Here is a 27,821-nt window from a genome sequence, read left to right as displayed (position 1 = left end):
TATGCATAAGGTACCCAGTTGTTTTGTTTTCTTTCTGGATGCACACAGGCAGCTATGATACTGTCTAGACAGAATTAAAAAAAATGGAGAAGTTCAGTTCAACTATTTCTGTCCATTGTAACTAACAAGGAAAGGAAATGAAAGGAATTCAGTATCTAAACAGATCATTTTCAAATGGCAAGCACATTGCATATCTCACTGCTACTCAGCTCATGGTAAAACACTCAATGGACACAAAAGTTCAGGTTCCACAAGGGCTGTGGCCACCACTGTAGTCTTCTTCAGCATGGTGAGTACCCAAGCAGTCCTGTAAGTAGCCGTATTGCATATGTTCCAAACACTGTAGACTGAACATTACCTGCAGAATCAGGACAGGCACTGACATTTTTCTGAAGAACTTGCAGTCTGTTTCTGAATAGTAACCAACCTCCCTTCAGTTTGTAGACATGGGAATTGTCCCAGTAGATGGCCTTCCTTATCACTTTTACAGTATTCCTAAAAAAAAAAGGGATCTCTTACCAAGGATAGCCCAATGTCTGGCCAGTATACCAAGGCCTTTGGTACTTACAGGTGCCGTCCATCACATATATGCTCCTTGTGCAAGGCACTGGACATGAAAGTGACATATGGATGCACACACTCTTTGCCGCCCCAAATGCCATTATTGACTGTTGTTCAGAACGCCTTTCTTCTGTGTTGGTTACCAAGCCATTTTTTCAGATAAGTGACCTATTGGGGGTTCTCCTTATCTTCTTTCTCCTTAGCATTGATTTGGTTACATGTCAACCAGAAAGGGAAAGTATCAGTCTGGGAGGCAGATTCCCCATAAAGACCATCATAGCCAGTGCTTTTTTTTTTGTTTGGGTGCTTCCCACAATGGGTTACCAAGCCGTTTTTTTCAGATAAGTGACCCATTGGGGTTTCTCCTATCTTCGTTCTCCTTAGCATTGATTTGGTTACATGTCAACCAGAAAGGGAAAGTATCAGTCTGGGAGGCAGATTCCCCATAAAGACCATCATAGCCAGTGCTTTTTTTTTTGTTTGGGTGCTTCCCACAATGGGTTACCAAGCCGTTTTTTTCAGATAAGTGACCCATTGGGGTTTCTCCTATCTTCGTTCTCCTTAGCATTGATTTGGTTACATGTCAACAGGGTTGCCAGATTTCCGACTGGACAGGTAGGGACAAAGTGAAGACTTAAAAAAAAAAAGGTCTTTCATACATAAATGAATGACAAGGACTTATACTGCATACAGTCGCTTTTTTAATTAGATGTATTAATCAAACCAAATATGCAAATAAGTACATACAATACAGTAGTACTGAAGCAGGAATCACAGTTATTATACATTACAAACAGTCACATATTGATTAGATACCTTCTAAACATTTTAGTTAAATTCTAATTATAAACATGTATAATCAAACCACATACATGGAATTAACTACATATACATAATAGTCACACAGTAACAATAATAATAACAATAGTACAGTAGTACACTTTGAACATTTGCAGGAATCACAGTTATTATGCATTACAAACAGTCACATATTCATTAGATACCTTGTAAACATTATAGTTACATTCTAATTATAAACATGTATAATCAAACCATATATATGCAAATAACTACATATACAGAATACTCACACAATAGTAATGACAACAATAACAGCAGTACAGTAGTACACCTTTGAATGAATATTTTGATTTAAATCCACAAAGTTATATAATAACCGTTTTATTACAAGTACTTTTCACAGCTTTTAGCTTGTTTCAAAATATATTCACCATCTTTAGTCGATAAAATTTTTCTAAAGTCTTTACAAGTGTAATTTAAAATTTTGTTTGACCATTAATTCAGCTTCCACAGTGTTTAACAATAATCTGTTTCTCTCCTTTCTCCAGGCTGCACTAATTAGACTAAATATTCTCTCACAAATTGCATTGGAATGTGGAATTGAGAGTATGTGGGCCACGATTTTGTACAAATTATTGCAAGCAGGATGATCTTTAAAAAATATTATCCATTTCTCATCTATTGTTTTTTTCTTATTTGCTTCAGTCGTACTCAGTACAAACTTGTTTAATAAACAGACATCTTCATATAGAAGGTCAGTATTGCAAGTAATATTAAATAACTTTGTTAATTCTTCAATTGACGGGAATTCGATTTGGTTTTAAGGACAAGACATTAATGCATTGAAATTTGTTACTTTCAAAGTCAAACCATTTCTGTAGGTATTTTATCGCTGCGTCAAAAAATGTCTGTGCGTCATTTTTGAAACTGTTTTTTTTTTGTGTCGTCACTGCATTGTAGTAACATTGTTCTAGCTATGCTTCCATAAAAGGCATCATCTTTTTTTTGACTGAGTGACTGCAGTACGCCGTTCATTATTTCAAAAACATCAATTATTAAAACATCATTGCTTTGAAGTTTTGTTAACGCATTCTGAATAATAGTGCATGCATTTGCAACAAACCCCAGGTATGCTAATGCCAATTCATCACTGAAAAACAATTCAAGAATTTCAGATTTGGATTTTTGACTCAAAGTACAATCGTATTGGCTCAAAATTTTTTATTATCCGCTCAATTGCGGGCATCAAAGTGACCCATCGAGTCAGCACATGGCATAACATTTCAGACCACTCCACTTCTAGCCATTCTCATAATTCTTTCAGTTGTACGACTTTTTTTGTTGACTAACTAAATTCATTATAAATTTTTATAATGGTCGACTCTATATCAAAAGTTAAAGTTTGTGCAGCTTTTTTTAGCAGTATTATGTAGTATGTGACAATTACACACAATTCCAGTTATATTTGAATTAAGGTCTTTTAATTCTGTAAAGACGCTTTGTTTTTTACCAAAATTGATAGCATTGTCGGCGCAGAAAGCGGTTACATTTTGTATTTTTAAATTATTATCTTTTAAAGCCATTGTTATAGAATCTGCTATACTAACTGATGTCTCGCTTTCCAGTGAGTAGAAGGTTAATAATTTTGTTTGAATGCCCTGTTCTTTGTGAAAATACCGTACAATTAATGGGAAGGTTTTTATATTGCCTTTATTTGAGGCGTCGGTACTCACAGAAAATGGCTGGTCATCTTGCAATTCTTTCAGAATAATTCTTTTTGATTCAGGTGCAAGCACATGTGTAATAATTTTTGTTGCTTTAGTTCTACCACAACAATATTTTTTTGATATTGCTGAATCTGGGAACAAACAAGAAAAGAGCGATCCTGCACAGTCACTGGAAAATGTAACTGTGTGAATGCTTCACAGTGTGAAGACAAAAAGCTGTTTCTGCAGCAATAATATCATCTTCTTCCTTTGAATTTTTTATCATGAAAAATGTGTTTATTTTGGTGGACGTCGAAGCTGCTGAAATATTGTTGGTGTGCGCAGTAGACTTCATATGTCGTTTGATGTCATTTTCGCCACCATGTCCAATTGAAAACGACATATTATTGCACATCGAGCATATAGCATATCCTTCTTGTCCTTCTCGTAACCAGGAATATTTTTTCATCCAATCAGTGTTAAATTTCACAAGCCTTTTTATTTTCTTTGAAGGAGTATTATCAACATTTTCGGAAGTACTCATCTATATAATGATGAAAAGTTTTTACATGTTAAGATATTTTTAATAGAATGTAGAAATCGACTATGAACAAGCAACAAATACCAGGCTGGGTGTTGTAAACTCAACAAAAAAGTCGTAAAATAACACCACTAAGCACAGAGACAGAGTCCAAGTTGATATTACTTTTTAGTGTAGTTAAACTGCAATAGTCGCTATTTGATGTTTCTTAATGTAAAACTGGTTTTGAGAGCTCAAGTGTAGTACCAGATGCTTTACAACAAAAGGCAGAACTCCTGCAGTATCTTGATCCTTAGAAATAAGTTCACAGACTTCTACATAGAAAAACTTTGCAAAACTCAGAACAGCTTTTGCAGTATCAGAGGAGGTTAGGCTGTACCTCACCAGATTTGTATAACTGGAGCTGTAAACACCCTAGAGGCTTCCAACAAAGAGAATTCTACATTTAAAATCCCCAAGCTACCAGAAAAGACTAAAAGCACTGTCTCCCTCGAGTGTCTTACAGACTTTTCAGAGGAAATCAATGCCTTGCCTTCCACACAGTCAGGCGACCCAGCAGTCAAAGACCTTTTGTACCTTCACAAATCAAACAATCCCAAAAATATCAGAACATCAGATCTAAACCAGCTTTAACAGAGCAGTAACACAAGGTGGAGAGACAAATTAGTTACTCAGAATTTTCAAAACCTCTGGAATAGACTCGCTCTTCAGATAAAGCAGTGTAATACACTACCTTCTTTCAAATGGGACCTGGATAATTGAATGAGTATTCATAAATTCAACCTAGGCATGACTGGCACAAGACAACCCTCCTCGAAAAGGGGGTTACAACAATCTAGGGTGGGGAACTGACATGGGCATAATGGTTGCAAGTCTCGGTAGCCTTAAACTTCTTGTGATAACATTAAATGCACTTAAATGGGGAAGACATCCCTGATCAGTATCAGCAAGAAACTACATTCCCTTGTAAAATCATCCAACGCTGGTCTCGAAAGAAAAATTGACATGGACTCCAAAGATAACCACAAGGCATTCTTTAGCTATGTCAAGAATCTAAGTGGCAATTCTCAGATCTGCTCAGAGTTGGTGCAGAGAATGGCACAAAATACACTGAACCGACCGATATAGCCAACATCTTGGCATACAGGTTCAGTGCAAACTTCACCCCCCTCTCACCCCCAAAAGGGCCCATAACTATACCAGAAGAATTTAGTGCCCCTGAAATCACAGTCACTCAGGTTAAAACAGCCCTCTCCAAAGCCAAAAACACAGCATCAATGGGACCGGATGGTGTCCCAGGCTGCGTCCTACACGAGATCAAAGATGAACTAACCTCTCACCTAAACACACTGTTTAAACTCAGCCTGTCCACATGCTACGTGCCCACAGAGTGGTGCACAGCAATGGTTATTCCGCTTCACAAAAGGTGGAGTCACAACGGACCCTGGGAACTATCGCCCTATAAGCCTGACTAGCTTGCTATGCAAAGCTATGGAGTGCATCATCATGGATCTCATTAACAGAGACGTTGGGAACCTCCAAACACTGGACCCTACCCAGTTTGGCTTTGTTAACGGCAGATCATGCCTCCTAAACCTGGTGGACTTCTTTGAGACAGTTACCAAGGCTATAGACGAGGGAAGGGTGGTCCACACAGCCTACCTAGAGCTCACAAAGGCTTTCGACACCATTCCCCACTCGGGTATTATAGACAAGCTCACCAGCCTGAACATAAACCCCTACGGCACAAGATGGGTTGCCAACTGGCTCACGGACACAGAACCTACATGGTAAGAGTTTGGGAGCAAGGTCTGACTCTAAACCGGTTACAAGTGGCATTCCCCAGGGCTCAGTCTTAGGACCCCTCCTGTTCAGCATATACTTCTCAGAGGTACAGGCAAGAACAGGAGGATTATGGCTGACCAAGTTCGCAGATGACTGCAAACTAGGGGCTATAATTGACTCTCCGGCTGACACAGACATCCTCCAAAAGGGTCTCGCTGAGACAGACACCTGGTGTCAAAACCATGGCCTCAAGCTAAATGCCAAAAAATGCATAGTCATCCCCTTTGGAAAAAACAAAGTACCCACAAACTGCCACATAGGTGGTAGCCCCATAAATACGGAAAATGTAATAAGGAATCTGGGGACCCAAGTAGATAGTAACCTCTCCTTTGATAATGGTTATAAAATCCTTCTATGTGGCCCACCTAATCACAAAAGGGTTTTCATCCAGATCAAAAGAGGTCATTGGACCCCTCTACGCATCACTCATCATCAGACCCATGTCACCCATCATTGAGTACAATGCCCCATTTGGGATGATCATGTACCTTAGTTACAACAAGACACCTACAACTGCAAAGACCACAGAAGTACCTCACCAAAAGGATCACTGGCCTCAAGCAGATGCCCTATGCAGCTCGACTGAAGAAACTCCAGCTATACTCGATTGCATACCGCCTACTCAGAGGTGATCTCTGTCTGCCTGACATGCAAGGCCATGTCCAAGTCCAACCCAGAAATGATGGATATACAGACTCCACCTAAAGAAAACCATATCCCCTACCTATGAACCTATGTTTGCCAGTCTGGTCAGGAAGTTGAATTGGTATGATGACCCTTTTAGGTAATGACCCAAACCAATAAGCAAACAGCACAATATAAATTTAACATACACAGAAGTAAAATACATTTCAATACGTAATCAAAATTAAATAAATAAAATACATAATGTTCCACAGAAGAACATAAAAATAGATAGTGAATCCAACGGAGTTACAGAGATAAACGATTCTTAGTTAAAGCATAATGTAAATACTTTGAGTGGAATCGTATAGCATAAATCAAACAATTAACACAATTAACACTTACATCCACCTAAATTTGACCTATACAAGTAACTACAGCACAGCAACAACTTTGTGACACCCTCCATATTTCATCCTTTCCTGTACTTTTTTCAAGGTACTCCATCCTTCAAATGCTTTAACTATCCCTATGTCTACTATTCCTTTCCTTTCTCCAGTCTAAGAAGCCCTTTAAATAAGAATTGTATCATGTCACAATGTGTTGTCATATAGAGTAATGTTTCATGTGCAGATTGGTTCTGAGAGTTGACCTACTTTATCACATAGTGGCTTATTAAGGTTAACATATTTAAACGAGAGTATTGAGCTTTTGACACAGTTCTTTACTTCTTTTTTTGCTGGTTCAGTGGTTAAGCAATCATTATTTCATGACTGACTGTCTGAGTAAGTTTCTCTTAGTGATGTTTCTTAGATGGGTAGAAAAATCTTACTGTGTGCGTTTCTAAGTTATGTATTAGGATCTTATCAGCTTTTTTTTATATAACGCTGGCACGCTGCTTATGTTATCAATTAGCCTATTAAGAGGAGATATAATATATATATACTTAAATTACAACCATCTGCTTGCCTCTGTCACATTATCACATATACAATCGATCGTATGCTCAGCCTCTAATACTGTTGTCTTTGGGCTGAAAAGCCTGAACATGAGAATTGGGCATTTGGATCTGTGCTCCCCAGCCTGATTAACAGTTTAACACACAAATAAGTAAATAAATAGTCTCTCCATTGAATAACGTTATGCAATGCAATACTACAAATACAATATTAGTCTCTCCATTGAATAACGTTACGCAACGCAATACTACAAATACAATATGTAAGGTTTTATCAACTCAACTCACTGTGTAAGTGGGTAGCTCGCTCATAGAGTCATAGTAGCTAGCATCGATCATTCGCATGACACAGCAGAGCAGAACGGAACATCATGTAGCCTTATCATGCCCACCCACGCACAGGATGACGAGAAACTTGTGGGAAAAGGGTACGTATATACGTACAAGACAAGTGCACAGCCAGGCCACATACAGGTAGTCACACACACTTAATCGCCAAATTCGCCATCGGGATTTTTACAGCTTAAACGGGACTCGGGATTTCTGTGTTGATCTCGGGACAATCCCGCTGAAATAGGGACATCTGGCAACCCTGCATGTCAACCAGAAAGGGAAAATGTCAGTCTGGGAGGTGGATTCCCCATAAAGACCATCAAAACCAGTGCCTTTTTTTGTTTGGGTGCTTCCCACAATTATACTCAGTTTTCTTTCTGCCAAGCTTTTGTCTCTAAGACCCTATGTAGTCATCTTTCCTCCTTATCTATTTACCTTGAAAACCATTGTCTTTAGGCTGTTGGCTGATGGTGCTATGGTGGAATCTTTCTGTCCTGAGGGCCAGCTGATAAAAAACTTAAGCTAGTGAAAGCCCAGATTATTTGACTGGTGGTTGCTTTGGATTCCTTTGCCCTGACTCTTTTGGAGGCTGGCATGGATCCCACTCCTCGTACATCCTTGGAGGCTTTGCAGACATCTTCTCCAGACGTTGGGGGGGGGGGGCTTTGGCTGATTATATCTGAAGGTCCGAGGGGGATTCCACAGAGTTTGAGGCAAGAGATCCCTACTATGTTATTGAGTGTCGCCAAGGGTCTGACCCTGCTAGGGTGTTTCTTGCAGATGTCCTGCAGAAAAAGAAACAGAACAACAAGCATTTTTCCCCTGCAGTTAAGGAATCCCAACATGAATGGCAGGATTTTACTCAGGGGTTGTTTAGTGCTTTAATGGCTTTAAACATCAAGAGGTGTCTGTACCTGCCCTCCCTGGCCATCAACTCCTCAAGACCCAGGGAACTGGATTCCTGTGATGAGGATCAGGACTCTGGGTAGGAATCCTTACCTTACCCTTCCCAAATCCCTTCCCCTGAGACTATGGTTCAGAGGAAGAGGATTCTATTAGTCCAAATTCTCCTTTGGAGGAACTCTTTTGGGGACAGTGTTACCCATATGATGAAATTCTTTAAGTGGGATTACTCTCAATTTTCTGATATCCAGAAGAAATATTATGAGCTCCTTCAGATGGAGTCTCCAAACCTTCTTGCTGTTTCCCCAGTTCTGGCTGCCGTCCTGGATACCTTTTCAGCAGCTTCTGTGGCCCCTGATTCTTAGCCTCCTGCTCCCAAGAAACCTGACAAAATTTACAAGGTGCCTGATGAATGTAAACTTCTGTATAAATGGCCTTCTGCTGACCTTCTATAGTGTCTGTCTTTTCAAACAAATCTTCCAAGCTTTTGCCCTCTATCAAGCTGCTTCCTTCGGGCAAGGATTGTAGAGCTATAGGGAGGCTGGGCAAAAAGCTTTATACTGCTGCCACTTTATCTTTTAGGGCAATAACTAGCAGAATTGTATGACCAGGTATGTTTTGGCCATCCTTTATCTGGTAGTATCTGATCTCCCTGACTAAGGTGAAGGTTTCTGCCCTTTCCTTGTTAGGTTCTACCTCTCAAGTTGCCAACCATTCTGTTAGGTGCAGATATGATGCTGCAAATGCTTCCTCCAGGGCTCCAAAGTTTCAAAGGAATTTTCCTTCCAAATCTGCTTTTGTTCACAGGCAGTCTCACCCACCACTCAAAAGTAAAAAGGGTTCTAAATGTATGACTCCTGCTAAATCCTTCTCAGATACCTGCCCTTTCAAGACAAGAAGGGTTTTATTTGACAATCTGCTTTCCCCTTCCCTTGACTAATTTCCTTTAATCCTTTGTCTTTCCCTGTCCCTTCCAAACTGGTTGAGAATCATAACAGACCCTTTGGTTCCGTCTGTTATCTGCCAGGAGTATTTCATGATTTGGAAATCCCTTCCTCCATTTTTGGGCATTCCTCAACCTCCTCTGGCACGGCTTCCTTTTTTCCCCAGAGGTGCTTCATTCTCTTTTGGTCTAGGGCACCATTTAAGCCATACCACCAGCCAGGTAGGGAGGAGGTTTTACTCCAGAATGTCCCTGGTTCCCAGGAAGCAGGGCACTTGGTGACCAATTCTGGACCTTTCCCAGCTCAACACCTTTCTCAAGATTCCACCCTTTCTGATGTTGTCTCTTCTTATTTCCTCTTCTTCTTCCACAGGCCTTTCTGGTCTCTCTCTGGATCTCAAGGATGCCTACCTTCATATCCCTATCAATCCCCTTTTCAGGAATTTTTTTTTTTGTTTTTCTGTTTCTTCCTTGCATTTTCAGTTCTCTGAATTGTGGCCTGTCTAATTACCCAGTGGTATTCACTAAAAGCTTTGCTCCTGTAATTGCTTTTTTTAGGATGAGAGGAGTTCATATCTTACCCCATGTGGCTGATCTGCTCATTCAAGCTTCTTCCCAGATGTTCTGCTTCAGGATCTCCAGTTTACTATTTTCCTGCTACAGTGCCTGTGGTTAACCATAAACTTTCAAAAATCAGCTCTGACCCCTTCTCAGGATCATGTTTTCTTGTATTCCTTGGTTGCAGGGTCCAGACCATCCCCCATGTTGGCATCCCTACCTGCCCCCAAGACCCTATCTCTTATTGCCCTTTTTCAATTTCTTCTTTCTCTGGAGTCAGTCATGGCCAGGGACTTTTTCAGGGCCCTCGGGTTCATGGCTTCCACCATTCCCATGCTTCCTCTGGCCAGGCTCCATTTGAGAAAGCAACAGTGGTACCTCAAGTTAGCGAGACTTCAACTTGGACTTTCCAGCCTCCTTCCTCCCTTGTCTCAAGCTCTAGTTTCAGTGATGGATTCAACTCTCTCGCTCTGTTGCTGTGTCTCAACCCAAGGCTGCCTGTCCAAGTTCCAGCCCAGACTCAAGCTCTTTACAGATGCCAAAGACAGGGGATGGGATGCTTCCTTTGGGTCTCTCAAGGCTCAGAGTCTCTAGACAGATCCAATCAGCATAAAGGAGATGAGTGTCCTGCTTCTAACTGTTCAGGCTTTTCATTCCCCTTTTCATCCCAGGCCCCTCAAATTTTCACAGAGAATACCACAGTGATGTAGTATGTCAGCAAGCAAGGGGGAACAAAGTCTTACCTTCTCTGCAGATTAGCTCTTCAAGTCTGGGATCTAGCTGTCCAGTATCAAGTGACTATTCAGGCTGTTTATATTCCCTTGGAGCACAATCTAATGGCAGACTCCTTGAGCAGGTCCAGCACACAAGCTTATGAATGGATGCTTCACAGACGTGTTCTGGACATTGTCCATTGGTGGAGTATTCTGCAGATAGATCTTGTTGCCTTCCTTCTGAACAGACAACTTTCTCTGTTCTGTTTCAGTCCCAAGTCCTATAACTTGGAAAGTGGATGCCCTACTTTTTCCTTGGAAGGCAATTTTTCTCTACTCCTTCCCTTCCCTTCCTCTGCTTCCAAGGGTCTTGCACTAGATCAGGCAAGATTCCCCCAAAATCTTCCTAGTGACTCCCTTTTGGCCCAGACAGCGTTGGTTCCCCCTTCTTTCTCACTTGGCCAGGGACAATCACCCGGTGGACCTTGTCACACAAGACAGTGGAGTTTTGATCCCTTTTAGGCACCTTGTTCCTGAGGACGAGCTTCAGGTCCTGCAGGAGGCTGGGAAACCCACCACCAGGAAACCATATTTGTCCAAATGGAAAAGACTTTCTGACTGGTGCATCTCTTAAAACCAGGATCCCTTATCTGTGCAGTTTCCTATGGATGTTCTTCTTGTTTCACTGTTGCAGTCATCACATTTGGGTTATCTGCCTGCAGGTACCCCTCAGCCGGCTTGAATACCAGAGTCTTCGGATTTCTGCATCGGATGCTGTCTCTTCTTCCATGACGTCAGGTTGTCAGGGGTATAAATCATGCAGCCAACGCCATTACATCAGTCTTTCTTGCCATGCGGTGCTTGAAGCAGAAGCAGTTCACAAGTGCCTGTCGGCTGTCTCCTGAAATTTTCGTTTTCGAGTTTCAGACCCAAAGTCTTCAAAAAAAGATAAGTACCCCATTGGGGGTCTTTTTTCTTGCTCCAACTTGATGTCAGTAAAAGTTAACAATTGTCTTGCCTGTGGAAAGCAAATACCTCATAGAGATTTTCATTCTTACTGCATCCCCTGTTTAGGCCCAGACCACGATGTCCTTCGTTGTCGGTTTTGTGCCTTGTTCAATCCCCGAACTATTCTTTCATCGGGCTATTTTTGCAGTCAATTACTTTCGTACTCAGTCTCAGTACTCCAAAATGGCTTCGTTAAGCCATCCGACTACCGATTTTCTGAAAAAACATAAGGATAAAGACAGACCGCATAGGTCCAAACCTGCCGACTACGCTTCCGTTAAGCTAGTCGCCAGTCCGCCGGTACTCAGTCAGGCGCTTTCGCAGCCCCTGATACATGCTACTTCAGATTTGCAGGCCTCTACTGAGACCCATTCGGTGTCTGGTATGCGGCGAGACGCTTCTTTGACTATGGAACCTGCGGATGTCTCTACCTTGGCTTCTGAGGGCGCATTCAGGCCTACAGAATTTCATATTAAACAGACGCCATTGTTTCCATCCAGAAGTTCCAAATCCCTCGGGCCAAAAACTCGCACTACGCCTAGAAAACAGACGACCAAACTGCAGGCTCAGGCCCATATGCCCCAAAAACAAATGCTTAAAAAGACTGAAGACCTTATTACTTTAATTAGGGGAAGCCAGCCTTCCCCCTCTAAGACACCTAGAACAGAATTTCTTTCTGATTCTTCTGATCAGGAATCTGATATTTCTGCTCCTTCTGATTACCAGGATTTGCCCTTATCTTCTTTTGAGGATTCTGATGCAGAGGATTCCATTCCCTCTGCTTCCCTTCCAGAAGATCTTTCTTTCAGTGAAACCTTACATACTCTTAGGGAGCATTTCCACTGGGAAAGCCAGGATTACTCTGAGTCCAAAAAGAGACTTAGGGAATTCTTACTCCTGCCACAACACAGGCCTTTAGCTATCCTTCCTGTTGTGGACATTTTAGATGATGCTTTCTTGGAATCTAGCCGTACCCCAGACACTTTATCTCCAGCTCCCAGAAAACCTGACTGGTACTACAGAGTACCTGACTCTCTCAAGTTCCTCTTCAAGAATCCTTCAGCGGATCCAGAGACCATTTCCCAAGGACCAAAGGGCATTAAGGCTACTGCTGCCAAAAATCCTACCCCTTCTGATAGAGATTCTAGAGCCTTAGACAGATGGGTTAAGAAGGTATACACTTCTGCTACTTTGGCTATTAGGGCTTTAAATTGCCAGTTTCATATGTTAAAGTATCAGCAGCATATTATGGGACTACTTAAACAGAAAATGATGTTGATTCCTGACTGTGCTGAACACAAAGAATTGCAAGATTTAATACATTCTGCAGAACAAGTTGGTTAGCATACTTTGCAATGTGGTTTTTATGCTTTAGAAGCATCTTTCAGGGCTGCTGCCACTGGGTCTGTACGTAGAAGGCATGCTTGGCTTAAGGAACAAAACTTGCCAGATCATGTTAAAGCTAAATTACTGGATGCTGCCTTAAAGCAAGACCGCCTTTTTGGCAACAAAGCAGAAGTCCTCAAAAGGATGGAGGAAAAAGCTAAATCTGTGCAAACTGTTAAAGATTCCCTACAAGTACAGCCTCCCAGATTCAGTAGGCATTTGCCTTCAAAGAACTGGTCCTTTCCAGTCCCTTCCAGGCCTTCTCAGTCCAAACCCAGGAACAGCAGACCACCTAGGCTACAGTCTCAGGCCACACAGGATACAGATTCCACTTCCACACACTACCAACCCCAAATGGTTGGCCAGACCTACCCCCAAATCAATGGGTGGAGGCCCAACAGCAGGTTCTCTCTCTTCTCAGTATCAGGGCTATTCAACCTGTCCCAGCAGAACAAAGGGGACAAGGTTTTTATTCAAGACATTTGCTGGTACCCAGAAAAAAGACAACTCCTGGCATCCTATCCTGGACCTCTCTATTCTCAACACCTTTCTGGTAGTTCCAAAATTCAAAATGCTAACTCTTCAACAGCTTCTTCCTATGCTAGCCAAGTATGCCTGGCTGGCAACCCTAGACTTTTAAAGGAAGTTTACTTGCACATCCCAATAAAGGAATCTTGCAGGAAATACCTACGCTTTAGGGCAGGCTCCATGCTTCAGTTCTCTGCACTTCCCTTTGGCTTATCTACTGCGCCTAGGGTATTCACAAAGTGTCTAGCTCCAGTCATTGCATTTTGCAAGCAGAGAAATATTCAAATTTACCCATACTTGGACGATTGTCTGATTCAGGCAGAAAGCCAGGACTTGCTATTACAATACCTGGCATTCGTAAAGAAATTTCAAACCTCACTGGGGTACACCATCAACGAAAATAAATCTCACCTAGTACCCTGCCAACAGATTGTATTCCTGGGAGCAAGCTTGAACACAACTTCCCAGATGTCATTCCTCACTCCGGAGAAACAAGTTTATTTGACAGCCTACTTCAAACTATTGGCCACAAAACCCCAGCTATCTTCAAGGAAAACACTGCAAGCCCTGGGGTTCATGGCCTCTTACATTCTACTAATTCCATATGCAAGACTGCAAATGAGAAAACTCCAGTGGTATCTAAAAAGCCTATGGTGTCAACATTCTCAGGACCTGGAAGCAATGATTTCTATCATTCTTTGTATGAAGACAGAGTTCCTTTGGTGGGCAGAGGCCTGCTACCACAACAAGGGACTCCCTTTCACTCTATCCATTGCCGCCCAAACCCTAACAACAGATGCATCAGATTATGCATGGGAGGCTCACATGGCAGGGCAGTGCATTCAGGGCAAATGGAACCTGAGACAGATGCACCTGCATATCAATCAAAAAGAAATGTTAGCTGTACAGAATGCTCTGACAACCTTCAAAGACTGTATTCTTCCAGGACAACTACTGGTAAAGACGGACAACACCACAGTTATGTGGTACATAAACAAGCAGGGGGAACCTACTCGTACCCTCTCTGCAGACTAGCCATGGCTCTGTGGGAACACATCCTTGAGCTACCAAGTACACCTACAAGCTCAATTCCTGCCAGGCAAACTTAATTCACTGTCAGACTTGAGCAGAAATCTCATGGACCCACACGAATGAAAACTAGAACCCAAAATATTCAACCTCTTGAGGAACAAATGGGGGACTCCAGAGGTAGACCTGTTTGCCTCCCCTCAGAACTACCAATTAAACAGATTCTGCACAAGAACTCCCCACAGTCAAGCTTGGAAAGTGGATGCCCTGTCCTTTACCTGGGAAAGCCTCTCGGTTTATGCCTTTTCCCCTCTGCCTCTCCTCTCGAAGGTTCTACTAAAGATCAAACAGGACAAGCCAGGGACAATACTGATTACACCAGACTGGCCATGCCAGCACTGGTACCCCCTCTTGCACAGTATGATACTGCTGCAACCATGGCACCTGCCTTAGATCCCTTCCCTACTGTCCCAGCAGGTGGGCCAGATTCTGCACCTTCAGCTTCAAACCCTGGACCTTGCAGCCTGGCTAATTCCTTGAGCTCTCCTCTAGCATCCCTCAGTAAGCAGGTGCTAGATGTCATTCTGGAGGCAAGGAGGCCTATTACTAGAAAATCCTATGCTGAAAAGTGGAAAAGATACTGTTTGTGGAGCCAGGCTCAGGGGATGGGCACAACGGTACCCAGCTTACCTCATATTCTTCAGTACTTAAAAGAAATGCTCCACAAGGGCCTATCCTTCTCGTCTATTAAAATTCATGCCTCTGCCATTTCAGCACATTATAATACTGAGCCACCCCTCTTCTCTCACCCCTTGGTAAAACAATTCCTTAGAGAGGCCAAAAATTTAAGACCCCTCAGGAGAGCTCCCACTCCAGCATGGGACCTTAACTTTGTATTGGAAAAGCTCACTCTTCCCCCCTTTTGAGCCAGCTGCAACAGCAGAGTTGAAATTCCTTTCTTGGAAAACAGCCTTCCTTCTAGCTATCACTTCAGCAAGAAGAGTGTCTGAATTACATGTCCTCATGGCAGTGGAACCCTTCATTATCTTCCATGCGGACAGGGTTTCCCTCAGGACTAATCCTTCCTTTATGCCCAAGGTGGTGTCTAGTCTGGCCTTAAATCAGTCCATTCATTTGCCTAGTTTTTCCCTATTCCACTAAACAAAGGGGAATGAATACTGCGCTCTCTGGACGTGCACAGACAACTTAGATTTTATTTGGACAAGACTAAGCCTCTCAGAAAATCTGAACAGCTGCTAGGTGGCTTTGCTGCACGGGCAGAGGGGAAGGCCATTTCAATGCAAACCATTTCCTAATGGATAGCCCATTGCATTCATTTCTGCTACAAGCACCATGGAAAACCTATCCCACAGGGGATAAGATCACATTCCACCAGGGCTGCATCTACCACTGCGGCTTTTCTCAGAGGAGTCCCTACCAGGGACATCCTAGAAGCTGCTACCTGGAGATCTGTACATACCTTCACCAAGCATTACCACATGCCTATCTTTTCTAAATCCAGAGCTGGATTTGCCACTGCAGTCTTTCAGGGCTTAATAGCTGGCCCTAATGCTCTTTAACTTCCTCCTCCCTTCCTTAGCTTTGGGAATCAACCCAAATGTGAAGACTGCAACAGTGAAACACGAAGAACATAGTACAGTTGTCTACACTTAACATAAATGTAGATGTTCGAGTGTATTCACTGTTGCAGTCCTAGTTACCCTCCCTCCAGCCCCCTGACTTCTCTTGGCTCTACCTTTCCTTCTTGTTTGGTATATTTATTTTTTCTGGTGTATTTGCTTTTTGATGGGGGTGTACCGTACCATATAATTGCTTCCTATTGTAGGGGCACCTGACATCTGGGGCAAGAAAAACTGATGTAATGGCATTGGCTATATGTTTTATACCCCTGACGTCATGGAAGAAGAGGCAGCATCCAACTCAGAAATCCAAAGACTCTGGTATTCAGGACGGCTGGGGGCTACCTGCAGGCATATAACCCAAATGTGGTGACTGCAACAGTGAGTACACTCGAACATCTACATTTATGGTAAGTGTACACAACTGTACTTTCTCTCTTGTTTGTGTGATCTGCTCCATGATGGGGTAGCATATTCTTCAGCTGAAGATCACCTGTCAACAATTTCTGGTTGTCTGCCCCTGGCTTCTCCTCTGGCCTCTCACTTTATGGTCATGCAGTTTCTTAAAGATGTCCTTCATATCAGTTCTCTCTTCCTGGGAACCTCAGTTGTGTTCTTGAAAAATTGACTCGGGCTCCTTTTGAGCCTGCTGCTTCTTTCCTTACAACATTGTACTTCAGACTGTTGCCCTCACTTCAGCTAAGAGATTGTCTCAGCTTCAGGATGATATGGTTGTTTTCCCTTTAGTTTTTCATAGGGACAGGGTGTCTCTTTTTTATAATCATCCTTTTATGCCAAGGTGGTTAATGAGATGTTTCTTGATCAGTCCTCTGCAGTCCGCCAGTGATAAGGTTCTTTACACTTGGATTTGCATAGACAGCGCATATATTATTTAGATAAAACTTAGGATATTCACAAATGTGAACAGCTTTGTTTCCTTTCATCCCATGTATTTGAGTTTGGCTGTTTCTAAGCAAATCGAATCATTCTGGATTTCTAAGGCCATTCCATTTTTTTCTTTCTTTTTTTCTCATGGTATATGCCTTTCATCCTCTGTAAAGGCTCATTCTACCAGGGCTGTTGCCTCCAGTGGTGCTTTTTTAAGTAGACTGGATACTAATTCCATCCTTGAGGATGCTATTTGGTCTTCAATTCGTCCTTTGCCAAGCAGTACAAGTTGAATGTTATTTCCAGGGATATTTCTGGAGGGCTTTTCAATGCAGTCCTCCTCTCAGGTTTCTTCTTGAGCTTTTTTTTACTCTCTCTTCTGTTAAGAATAGTGCAACCGTAATATGAAAGGACATAATACAGTTGTGTAAAATATGATCATAACAGTAGATGTCTACTCTAGCCTGTTATTTCTTGCCCTCCTGGTTGAGGGGTTCTTCTACCTTTTTTCCTTCTGGGTGTATATATTCTTTCTTGCCCCCCTCAGGATAGTCTATTCCTCCGGGGGCTTTTGCAGTTCTGAGTGTGTGCATCCGTATATCACCTTTATGCCGGGGAGCATACATGTGACGTATAGTGCCTCTGAGTGCACAAAGGCTTTGGTGTGCCAGCTGTATGATGGGCTTTCCCATGGCAGGAGATCCCTTGTGTTAGGAATACTGCAACAGTGAAGTGAAGGACAGCTACTGTTATGGTAAGATTTTATACAACTGTACTTTGAGTGCTGTAGCAGTGAGCCTTATTGAGAACATAGTATAGTTTGTATAAAGAGCTTACCATAACAGTATATGTTCCAATAGGATTGCTGTTGCAGTCAGTGTTGTATTTATATTTACCATCCACTTTCAGGTTTTTTTCACCATAGGGTTGAGGTAGGTATTGATCCATCTTCCCACCGTTAGTTAGGAATTATACCCGCCTTGACACAGGTCCTCTAGCCCCCTTGGATTTGGAGAGATTTAGGAGAGCCAGATATTTTTGACTGTAGTTGGCACTTATGACAAAGGGATCCAGGAGGCAGGTCATGACAAGACCCCTCTTGCTAACAGTGGTCCTAGGAATCTGAGGAGGATGGCTACCTGTAGCACCTGGGGGAAGAAAGACCATAAATAGGACTGATAAGTGTCACCTTTGTATCAGGAATGTGCCTGCATCCCAGGTTAGCAGACATTTACCCAACTAGGAGGGGAAAGGATACAAAGCTCTGGAAGTCGGGCTGGGCATCTGCCTACTGCAGCGAATGAACTAGTTGTTATGACTACAGCAGCAGTACTCCTACGTGGACATTATGGTAAGTCCCTTACACATCTGTACTTAATGTATAAAAAACAATATTTAAGGATAGAGTGGCTGTCAGGATCAGCCCTTTTGTGTCCAAGGTTGTCTTGGCACTTGTCTTGAACATTTTTTTTATTGTTTTTTTTACTTGAAAGGGGATAAGATCTTCCACACAGGATGGAACTGCTTAGACTCTGTTAGATCAGCTGTTTGTCTGCATGTCAGGGGAGCAGGGAAGGTCATATCTAAATAAATTCCTTACAAATGGCTGATGACTGTCATAGGAAAGCCTTGCAGAGCCAGGTGAGGGTCTGTTTCATCAAGGGAGCCACTTCAACTGCAATCTCCTTTAAAAATGTTTCTGCTCAAAGCATTTATGAGGCAACAATTTAGACGTAACATTACAGGATATGCAGTCCAGGAGCAGGGCTGATTTTTGCCTCTGTTACCTCTAGAAAATGTTATAAACTTTCAAATGGATCAGGGGTTAAATTCTTATTTTCAGCTGCTTCATAACTCTCCCATGTACTAGGAATGTTACTGGAGCATTGACCCATATAGTGAATATGGGTAAAGTTGCTGATGGTTTTAAACGTGAATTTAGATGTTAAGGTAAAAGCATTCCTAGAGCAGTATGAGCTCCCACCCATCTGATCTCCTTGTGTCTCCTTGTGTCTGCTGCTTCTTTCTGGGGAGGTGAGGTTTACTTCTTTCTGGGGAGGTGAGGTTTACCCTTTCCCCTTACGAGTTTACAATGGATTTTTGTGTACACCATTGCATCCATTGCAAAGGTTCTGTTGCCTATGTGGGTCATTTTGTATACACACAGTGGATTGTAATACGGTTTAATTTTGGTGAGGAAGAGAGCTGAAAGTTTTATCAGTCTTCGAAATGGATGTGATTGCCAGGGTTTGAGCAAGTTTCCTAGGGAATCCTTTCACTAAAAGAACTGACAACATGGGCTTATTTTCTTTTTATGGTCAGGCTTCCTGCAGATATCCTCAGTTTAGGAATGAGACTGTCTGTGCTTTGGTAATATCCAACTGTTGTAGATTTCAGGTTGGAAGAACTGATGCCCACCTTCACTTCTATGGATTAGGAAGTCTAGTGGAGCTGATTGCTCTTTCTTTCACAAGTCTGCTATTTTGTAAGTACTCTCACACAGCTGTGCATTCTTAACTAATCCCTGATGGGAACTCCTTTTAATGAGTTCCTAGTGTCTTCCCAAAATTGTCCTGTGCTTAGATGGCCCTTTCTTTGATCCTTGACTGTTGAAGTTCCTTGTACATCAAGTAAGTATATAACCGTATATTTGTTAGCAGTGTAGGTGTCTAGGTTTTATTATTTCTTGATTTGTAGGAAGCATCCTCCTTAGTAGTTGAGAACAAGCTGGTAGGCTAAAAGGTGCATCCATTTATGTAGTCATATGTTGTCACACAGTGTAGCATTACTGAATACATGCAGTCTCAAGCAGGGGAACTTCAGCAAAAAAATAACTAAATAAATAATAGTGTAACTTGTGATTTGTGAAGAGGATAAATCCAATCATTGAGTCAACCAGAAGGTCCCCTTCTAGATCAACTGATGTGATAACAGCATGTCTGTTATTTTCTACATCATTTAGTCTCAGTTTTTGGTGGTGGGGTTTGAAATTGTGGAATGGTGCCAATCAGTAGCATCAGAATTTATATACAGCCATTTGAGCTGTTTGTATTGTACTGCAGACACTGTTAATTTACTTGTCTAATTGTCGTACATAATCTGACAAGTTAAATTTGGTGAAAGTCAGTTAATTGAAGAATGATGGTCATAAGGAGGGAATTATCTTAAAATTTCTTCTTAAGTCTGTTGGCCAAGCTCTTGCAATATGTGAAGACCACAGGTGATGAAATAGTACACATTATCACTCTCATCAGTTATCGTGTTGTGCAGTATTACTTGCTTCACTGGTTTACACACACTGCTTTGAGTTGATCTGTGTGTTGATAAACATTTCAACTTTCTTGTCTTATTGTAGAATGGCAGTCACTCTTCATGACTTTGGCCGTCATCATCATGTACACAGCCACAGTCATGGCCAAAAAGAGAAGTCATCCTGTCACGGCAGTAACCACAGCCATGTCCAAAATCCCAGTGTCCGTGCAGCTTTCATACACGTGATGGGTGACCTTCTGCAAAGTCTGGGAGTCTTAGTAGCAGCAATTGTAATATTTTTAAAGGTATTCATTTTCTTACTTGTGTAAGTTATGTATTTAATTTATTTATTACATTTTTTGATAATCATACAAAGTACGTGGAACAGATATCTATTTTTCAGATGTGACAAGAAAATACAACAGTTAAAAAATGATCAGTAGATAATGCCAGTTATAGCATTGAAAATATTTCAACATGTCAGAAGGAAACTTGCTTGTATGTGTAAACATTATACTTGATGTAGCTTTTACAAACACAAGGTTAATAGATAGGCACAGGTTTACCAGCAAAGTAGAACAAAATGCTGCTTACTCTCTGAATTTTTTTTGTACTCGAGACCTTGAAAAGTGGCATAAACTTCTCTGGCATTTTGTTGTACAGATAACGTGTATTTACACCTTGTTATAATGAACATAGTTGTGTGTTTATTTTAATCGTATCATTTTATTCTGTTGTTTGCTGAAAAAAAGAGGACATGAATACATCCTCTGTTTAAATAATCTACCACTTTTCCCTGTGAAATGTTAGCTACACCTACTCATATACCAGGCATCAGTCAGGACATGCAAGGCTTCTCTGCTTCACCATAAATGCTGTTCCTTTGCAATTTCTGGAGCCAACAGGAACTGATTTGTCAATAGTATTGCTGTACATATTAGTGCAGACAAACTACTAAAATTATACAAGGTCAGTCTTCAAACTATGCTGTGTTCACTGGTCTCAGGCATTGCTGCTAAGTTCTATGTCTAAGTCTGAAACCCCCTCCTGCAGTCTCATCTTCAAACATCTAGCAAAGTTTCATGAAGTACAGACCTCTACCTTAAAAATTTTCAGCTTCGAGTTTTCTGTGAACAGTTTTACAAAGTGAGGCAGCCTTTCCTGAATACGTTTCACTATCTTGAGTACCATCTTCTCTTCACTCTGCAGCAGGATGTTGACGTCTGTTGGGCCTTTAGGCTGCTAACTAAGCTTTTCTACCACTGCTGCTGCCACTGAGTCAAAAACTGAAGGATCTCCATTAAACTTCACTTTGATATTGGCAGAGTGCATCAGGCCCCAAATCCGGTACTAGCCACTTTCAGTGCTTAAAAAGTGGTACATAACTTTCATGTTATACTTGCAGTTGATTGTTCGTAATTGTTTGCATTTTGTAGCAAATATTGTAGGCATCTGCATATGTTATGCAGACGGTAAGGGGGACATCATTAACCTCCATCAGGATTGCTTCCTTCAGAACATAGGTGGCAGAACTTACCAAAATTACCTTGGTTTTCTGTTAATGTTCTCAGCTGTTAAGAGTGGAATTTAGTTGCCTTTCTCCACCTGATTGTCACCCTTAGCCACTAAAAAAGAAATGCTGTGTTGATACACTAACAGAAAACAAAAACAAACGTGAAGTAAAACATGCTATTCGACCAAGATGGGTTTTGCAGTTACTTGAGCTCTCAGGCTAAGCATGAACCCCTCATCAGGAGTTAAATTACTGATGCTAGATATACCTTTAGAAAGATTAACAATGGGGATTAAATTAATTTAGTTGTTCAAGCTGAAAGACACTGGTTTGAACCCGGATATTTGATGCATTGTAGCACTTAAGAACTCTTCCCCTCTGAATAACTAACAGTGGACACTAATTACATGAGCTGAAAGGTAACATATGTTTCTTATTCTGGTAATGGATGATTTTATGATGAATTTACATTGAATCCAAAGTGATGACTATCTTAGAAAGTTAACAGCAACTGTAAGATTTCTAGGGTAGTAAGATTTCTAGGGTTTGTGTTTGGCACTTGTGTTTTATTCATGACAAGACATAAGTTATTTTCATATAAGGTAGCATTCTAGTCAGAACACTAGTAACCATAATCTTAACAGTCAGTAAGGCCTTAATATTCAGACAATTTTAACTGTATAACAAAATGTTCTTTCAAAATGCCAAAAGCTATGGAGAGGATCATAATGGAGCTCATAAACAAAGATATAGGGGACTTGCAGACATTGGACCCGATCCAGTTTGGCTTTGTCAAGGGAAGATCATGCCTTTTGAACTTGGTCGACTTCTTCGAAACAGTCACCAAGGCCATTGATGAGGGAAAGGCAGTCCATACAGCCTACCTTGACCTTGCAAAGGCTTTCGACACAATACCCCACTCGGGTATTGTAGAAAAACTTACCAGCTTAAATGTAAACCCATATGTCACAAGATGGGTTGCAAACTGGCTTAAGGACAGAACCCACAGGGTTAGAGTTGCTGGCGCTGTGTCAGACTCCAAGCGGTCACAAGTGGTGTCCCACAGGGCTCGGTCCTTGGCCCCTATTGTTTGGCATCTACTTCTCAGAAGTACAGGCCAACATAGGAGGACTTTGGCTGACAAAGTTTGCAGGCGACTGCAAACTGGGCCATAGTGGAAAGTGCATCAGACACGGATATCCTTCAGAAGGGACTCACGGAAACAGATAGCTGGTGCCAGAGCCATGGCCTGAAGTTAAACGCCAAAAAATGTATAGTCATACCCTTCGGGAAAAACAAGGTAACCCCAAGCTACCATATAGGTGGCAATCCACTAAGCACAGAAGAGGTTATCAGGGACCTGGGGACCCAGGTTGACAGTGGCCTTTCTTTTGACACTCACATTGCTAAAGTGGTTAGAAAGACCTTCTACATTGCCCACCTGATCATGAAGGGATTCACATCCAGATCTAGTGAGGTTATTGTTCCCCTGTACTCTTCACTTATCAGACTAATGATCGAGTACAATGCCCCATTCGGGATGTATCTCACCCAACATCTGCAGCAATTGGAGAGACCCCAAAAGTTCCTCACCAAAAGGATAAAGGGACTCCAAAATCTGTCATATGCTGCCAGATTGAAGAAACTCCAGCTCTATTCAGTCGCATACCGTCTGCTCAGAGGTGACATGTGCCTGACATACAAGGCCATGTCCAACCCGGAATTAATGGACATGCTCCACCTCAAAAATCCAAATCCACCAAAACCACTAGAGCAAGCGACTTAAACCTTAGCACGGATATAAATAGGACTTGCTGGAGGGATAGATTTATCACTCAGAGACTCCCTATGCTGTGGAATAAAATCCCGGTCCATGTGAGGCAGAGCACCTCGCTGACTCTGCTCAAGAGAAATCTAGACCTGTGGATGGGAGATCGTAGGTTTACCCCGGGAATCATCTCTGTGTCACTGCTGGACAGAGGCACAACAAACTAATGGGCACAGTATTTTTTCATATAAGGGGTGGCGTAAGCCACAAAAATTTGGGCTAGGCTTATAAATGCCTTAGGGCAGATAGCATAGTATAAACCTATGAACCTATGAAAGAGATCTGTCAGGACCTTAGACTGATATGTTAACGGATTCTTTCAGTTAATTAAGCCACAGCTTGTATAGTGTACTAACTGCACACAACATCCATATATCTGAATCTAATATTTTTTTCTCATGGTAGTCCATTTCTTTGTCATAACATGATCTTTTCTGTTCACCAATACATTATCTGTCTCACAGAGATTGCTTGTTTAGACAGGCTAACAAATTACAAATTGTACTTCTTGTTTCCTTCTGTAGATTTTAAACGAATTTCCCTCCATATTTTTCTGTTGTGATTAACTTTCTTAAGTTTCAGAGGTGTCTGTTAAAGTTAGAAAAGCTTTTGAATGCCAGGGACATAATAGTGGGTTAATTTCTCCAATTCTTATGGGTTTCTAATACTATGATGGGAATGAACCCCATTCCTAAGTCAAAGTATGTTTAAAGTTTATGAGATTAGTACTGTTTCTTTGTTAGCCAGAAGTGCTCTTTGCAGCACCCACAATGTGCCCAGAATTGACTCTTCTGCAATTCATACGGAGTTTGTATCAGTAGCATCTCTAAATATGACTGTACATTCTTTTTTAGGAGACTGTTTGCTCCTACTACTATCGGAACTGTCTAGGTATCCTTCTTCCACACTGCCCTCATTTCTGCCTCCAGATCCTGGTATTTTCTCTCTGTACGTACGACACTGTAATCACTGGGTGTAGCAATTTCAGTGATCAATGCTACTTTTGTCTTCTTTCCATGAACTACTATATCTGTTTTTCTCACAACTGTTTTTTTGACTGTTGGTAATGGGTGATACCATGTGATATAACTTTCATCTTTTTATATAATGTTCTGTGGCTCATGTTTCCAATGCTTTTCATCTGCATCAGTGCTATAATATATGCACAATCCCCAATGCAACAGTCTTGCCACATTATTATGCCTTTCAGTATACAGGCCTTCTGCCATTAGTGTATCACACCCAGCAACAAGATGTGACTGTTTCCAGTTCTGTTTTATAAAACCTGCATTTGTCTGTTTCTCTGACATGTTCAATGGACTTTGTAAACCAATGTGTATGTAGTTCACTATTCTGGGCTGCCAATATTAACCTTTCATCGTTTGACTTAAATTCACTTCTTAACCATTCCCTCATTAGATCCTGATTGACATGAAGTTGTTCAATTTTCTGTACTTGCAACTATATTTATGCACTTTCCACATTTCTTGCCTTCTTATCTGATCCTTCACCTTATATTCTTTCTTTTGTTTTTTGGCACAGTCATTTGCTGCCTGATTTTCCTCTACTTCTGGTTTGATTTCCATTCCCACTTGATATTGATATGCTTCTGCTAAATTAAGCAGAGAAGTCCTTTTAGACTTGTTCTCTTCATGTTTTAAAACTTTCACTATGTTTGCATCTTGAGAGGTTAGCAGATATGTATGCAGTCCTACGATTGCAGATCTCTGTGCATGTAATCAATTTCAAGGAGGCCCAGACCTCATTCAGAATGAGGAATATATATAATCTTAGTATACACGGTTTTAAATCATTTGATAAGCATGATGCATTTTTCTTGTTTTCCTGTCCAATTGATCCAATACCTTTTGGGCCAATAAGTCTCCCCAAAATTGGGTCTTCATCCTCAACCTTTAAAGTTCATTTAGCAGCTCTATTTAATTTTCATATTGGATTTGAGGACTCGTCACTTGCTTCTCATTAACTTTGTAAAACTTCTGAGAGACACTCTTCTGTTAAAGCCTCCTTACAGATATTCAGCCCCTCCCTGCGACCTGAACTTGGTGTTGCAAGCAATCATACAGCCTCCTTTTGAACCAGCAGCAGATTATCTTAAGTTTCTGTCCTAGAAAACTATTTTTAGTAGCCATAACTTCCGCCAGAAGGATTTCAGAAATTCAAGCTCTGTCTTGTAAACCACCATAGTTGATTTTTCACAAGGATAGGGTTGTGCTAAGAACCAACCTCCTTTTTCTACCAAAAGTGGTTACAGAAGTCAATATAAATCAACCTATTACCCTACCATTTTTTTTCTGCAATTTGCTAATAAAAGTGAATATTGCTTACACTTATTAGATGTGCATAGACGATTACAATTTTATCTTCACAGAACAAAAGATATCAGAAAATCTGACCAGTTATTTATCTCTTACTCAAGTACAAAACTAGAAGAATGTTTGAGCAAAGTGACATTGGAAAGATGGCTAACAGATTGCATTGTTTCAGAGATATTTAATAATTCTGTACTTAGTGTTGGCAAAGTTTGTGTGTTAAAACAGGTTTCTGGCTTACTTCTGAACAGTTACTCTGCATTTCAGTGATATTTAATAATTCTGTGCTTAGTGTTGCAAAGTGTTTTTATTAAACAGGTCTCTGGCGTACTTCTGAACAGTTACTCTGGCTGGCTCCATTTGATTTTCTCTCCCACCCGCCCTATTGATTTTGTGTTCTTATAACTTGGTAAGTTTTGCTTTGCCCACCTCTTATTATATCTTTGTTATTGGACACACCTCCCAGATGTTCTTCGTTTTCCATTGCTGCAGTCCTTACTATTGGGTATAGTCCGCATCCAGTCGGCCCGAATACCAGAGTATAAGGCCATATCCTCAGTCTTTTGCGTGGTCCGATGCAGAAGCAGTTTTGCGAGTGCAGGTTGGCGTTCTGAAATATTTCAATCAGAGTTGGCAACATTTTGGTTTTCTTGCCTCAGTATTTAACCGGATGTCAGAAAAAGTGAATAACTGTATTTCTTGTGGGAAACAAATACCTCATAGGGATTACCATACATTGTGTATACCTTGTTTAGGGCCTGAGCACGGCGTTGTTGGTTGCCGCTCTTGTGCTAGGTTTAACAAGCACTATTAAGAGGAGGTTAGACTGTGCCAGATTAGTGTTTGGGAGCGTTGCAATTATAAAATGCCGTCGGATGCTCAAGCGCAAGGACAAAACAGCGAAGCCTAGGGTTGATGAACCGGCAGTCCCGGACGTCGGTTCTTCTCAGTGGAGCCAGAGGTTTTGCCAGGAGTTTCTATGGAGTCTCAGGCAGAAACTTTACTGTTACAGGATGTACCCTCTCAGGAGGCAGGCCAGGCTGAGGGCTTCTCAGGTAACTATTCTTCCCTCTCTTCCCAAAGTAGTTAGAGCCTCTCCTTCTGTTGCCAAAACTTCTTTTAGAGGTAGGCCAAGTTCAGCTTCAGTAGGGGCTTCTCCTAGCATTTCGGGTTCTGTACCTAAGAAACATATGCTTAAAATGGCAGAAGATTTGATTACTATGATTAGAGGTTCTATGGGCCCTCCTGATAAGAGGCCTAGGGTGGAACCAGAGTTTGACAGTTTTGAACAGGGTTCAGGGGCTTCTGAGTCTTCTGCGGAAGATTTGCAGGAGTATCCTCATTATTCTGATTCTGATGTGGATGATGCCACTCCTTCGGCTTCTCCTCCTGAGGATTTTTCATTTTCAGACTCTGCATTCCATGAGGGAGCACTTTAAATGGGAAGGCCAGGATTACTCTGATTCCAGGAAGAGGCTTAGGGAATTCTTGTTTTACCCCAGCATAGGCCCTTAGCTATACCTCCTGTGTTGAATGTGGTGGAAGATGTTTTGCAGAGGCTTCCTGAACCCTGATTCTTTGCCTCCTGCTCCTGTTAAACCTGATAGGTACTAAAGCTCATAAGTATTTGTTTAAGAGTCGGACCCAGAAACTGTTTCTCAGGGGCCTAAAGGTGTTAAGGCCTCTGTGGTTAAAAATCCTGTTCCCACTGACAAAGAGGCAAGGGCGTTGGATAGGTGGGGTAAGAAAGTGTATACTTCTTCCACTCTAGCCATGAGCGCGTTGAATTGTCAGTTTCACATGCTAAAATATCAAAATTATCTCCTTTCACAATTGAAATCTAAGGTGGATGCTTTGGCGGAAGGTATTGATTGTAAAGAATTGCTGGATTTAGTTTATGTGTCTGAACAAGTGGGCAAGCATTCTTTGCAAT

At 41.5% G+C, this 27,821-nt stretch overlaps 1 protein-coding gene across 1 annotated transcript in view; it reads left to right on the top strand.

Moving 5' to 3' along the window:
* Positions 1-27,821, top strand: part of LOC122792445 (zinc transporter 2-like) — a 158,293-nt gene that overhangs the window by 50,429 nt on the left and 80,043 nt on the right. The window contains exon 3 of the mRNA XM_044060233.1: positions 20,321-20,522. Within this exon, the coding sequence (XP_043916168.1) occupies positions 20,321-20,522 (202 nt within the window). The remainder of the gene's footprint in view (positions 1-20,320; positions 20,523-27,821) is intronic.

This window comes from Protopterus annectens, chromosome 1.part2 (genome assembly GCF_019279795.1).
Source record: "Protopterus annectens isolate FY-2018-M chromosome 1.part2, PAN1.0, whole genome shotgun sequence".
Classification (NCBI taxonomy): domain Eukaryota; kingdom Metazoa; phylum Chordata; order Ceratodontiformes; family Protopteridae; genus Protopterus; species Protopterus annectens.
Note: the sequence above shows the minus strand (reverse complement) of the source record. Positions and strands in the feature narration are given on the sequence as shown.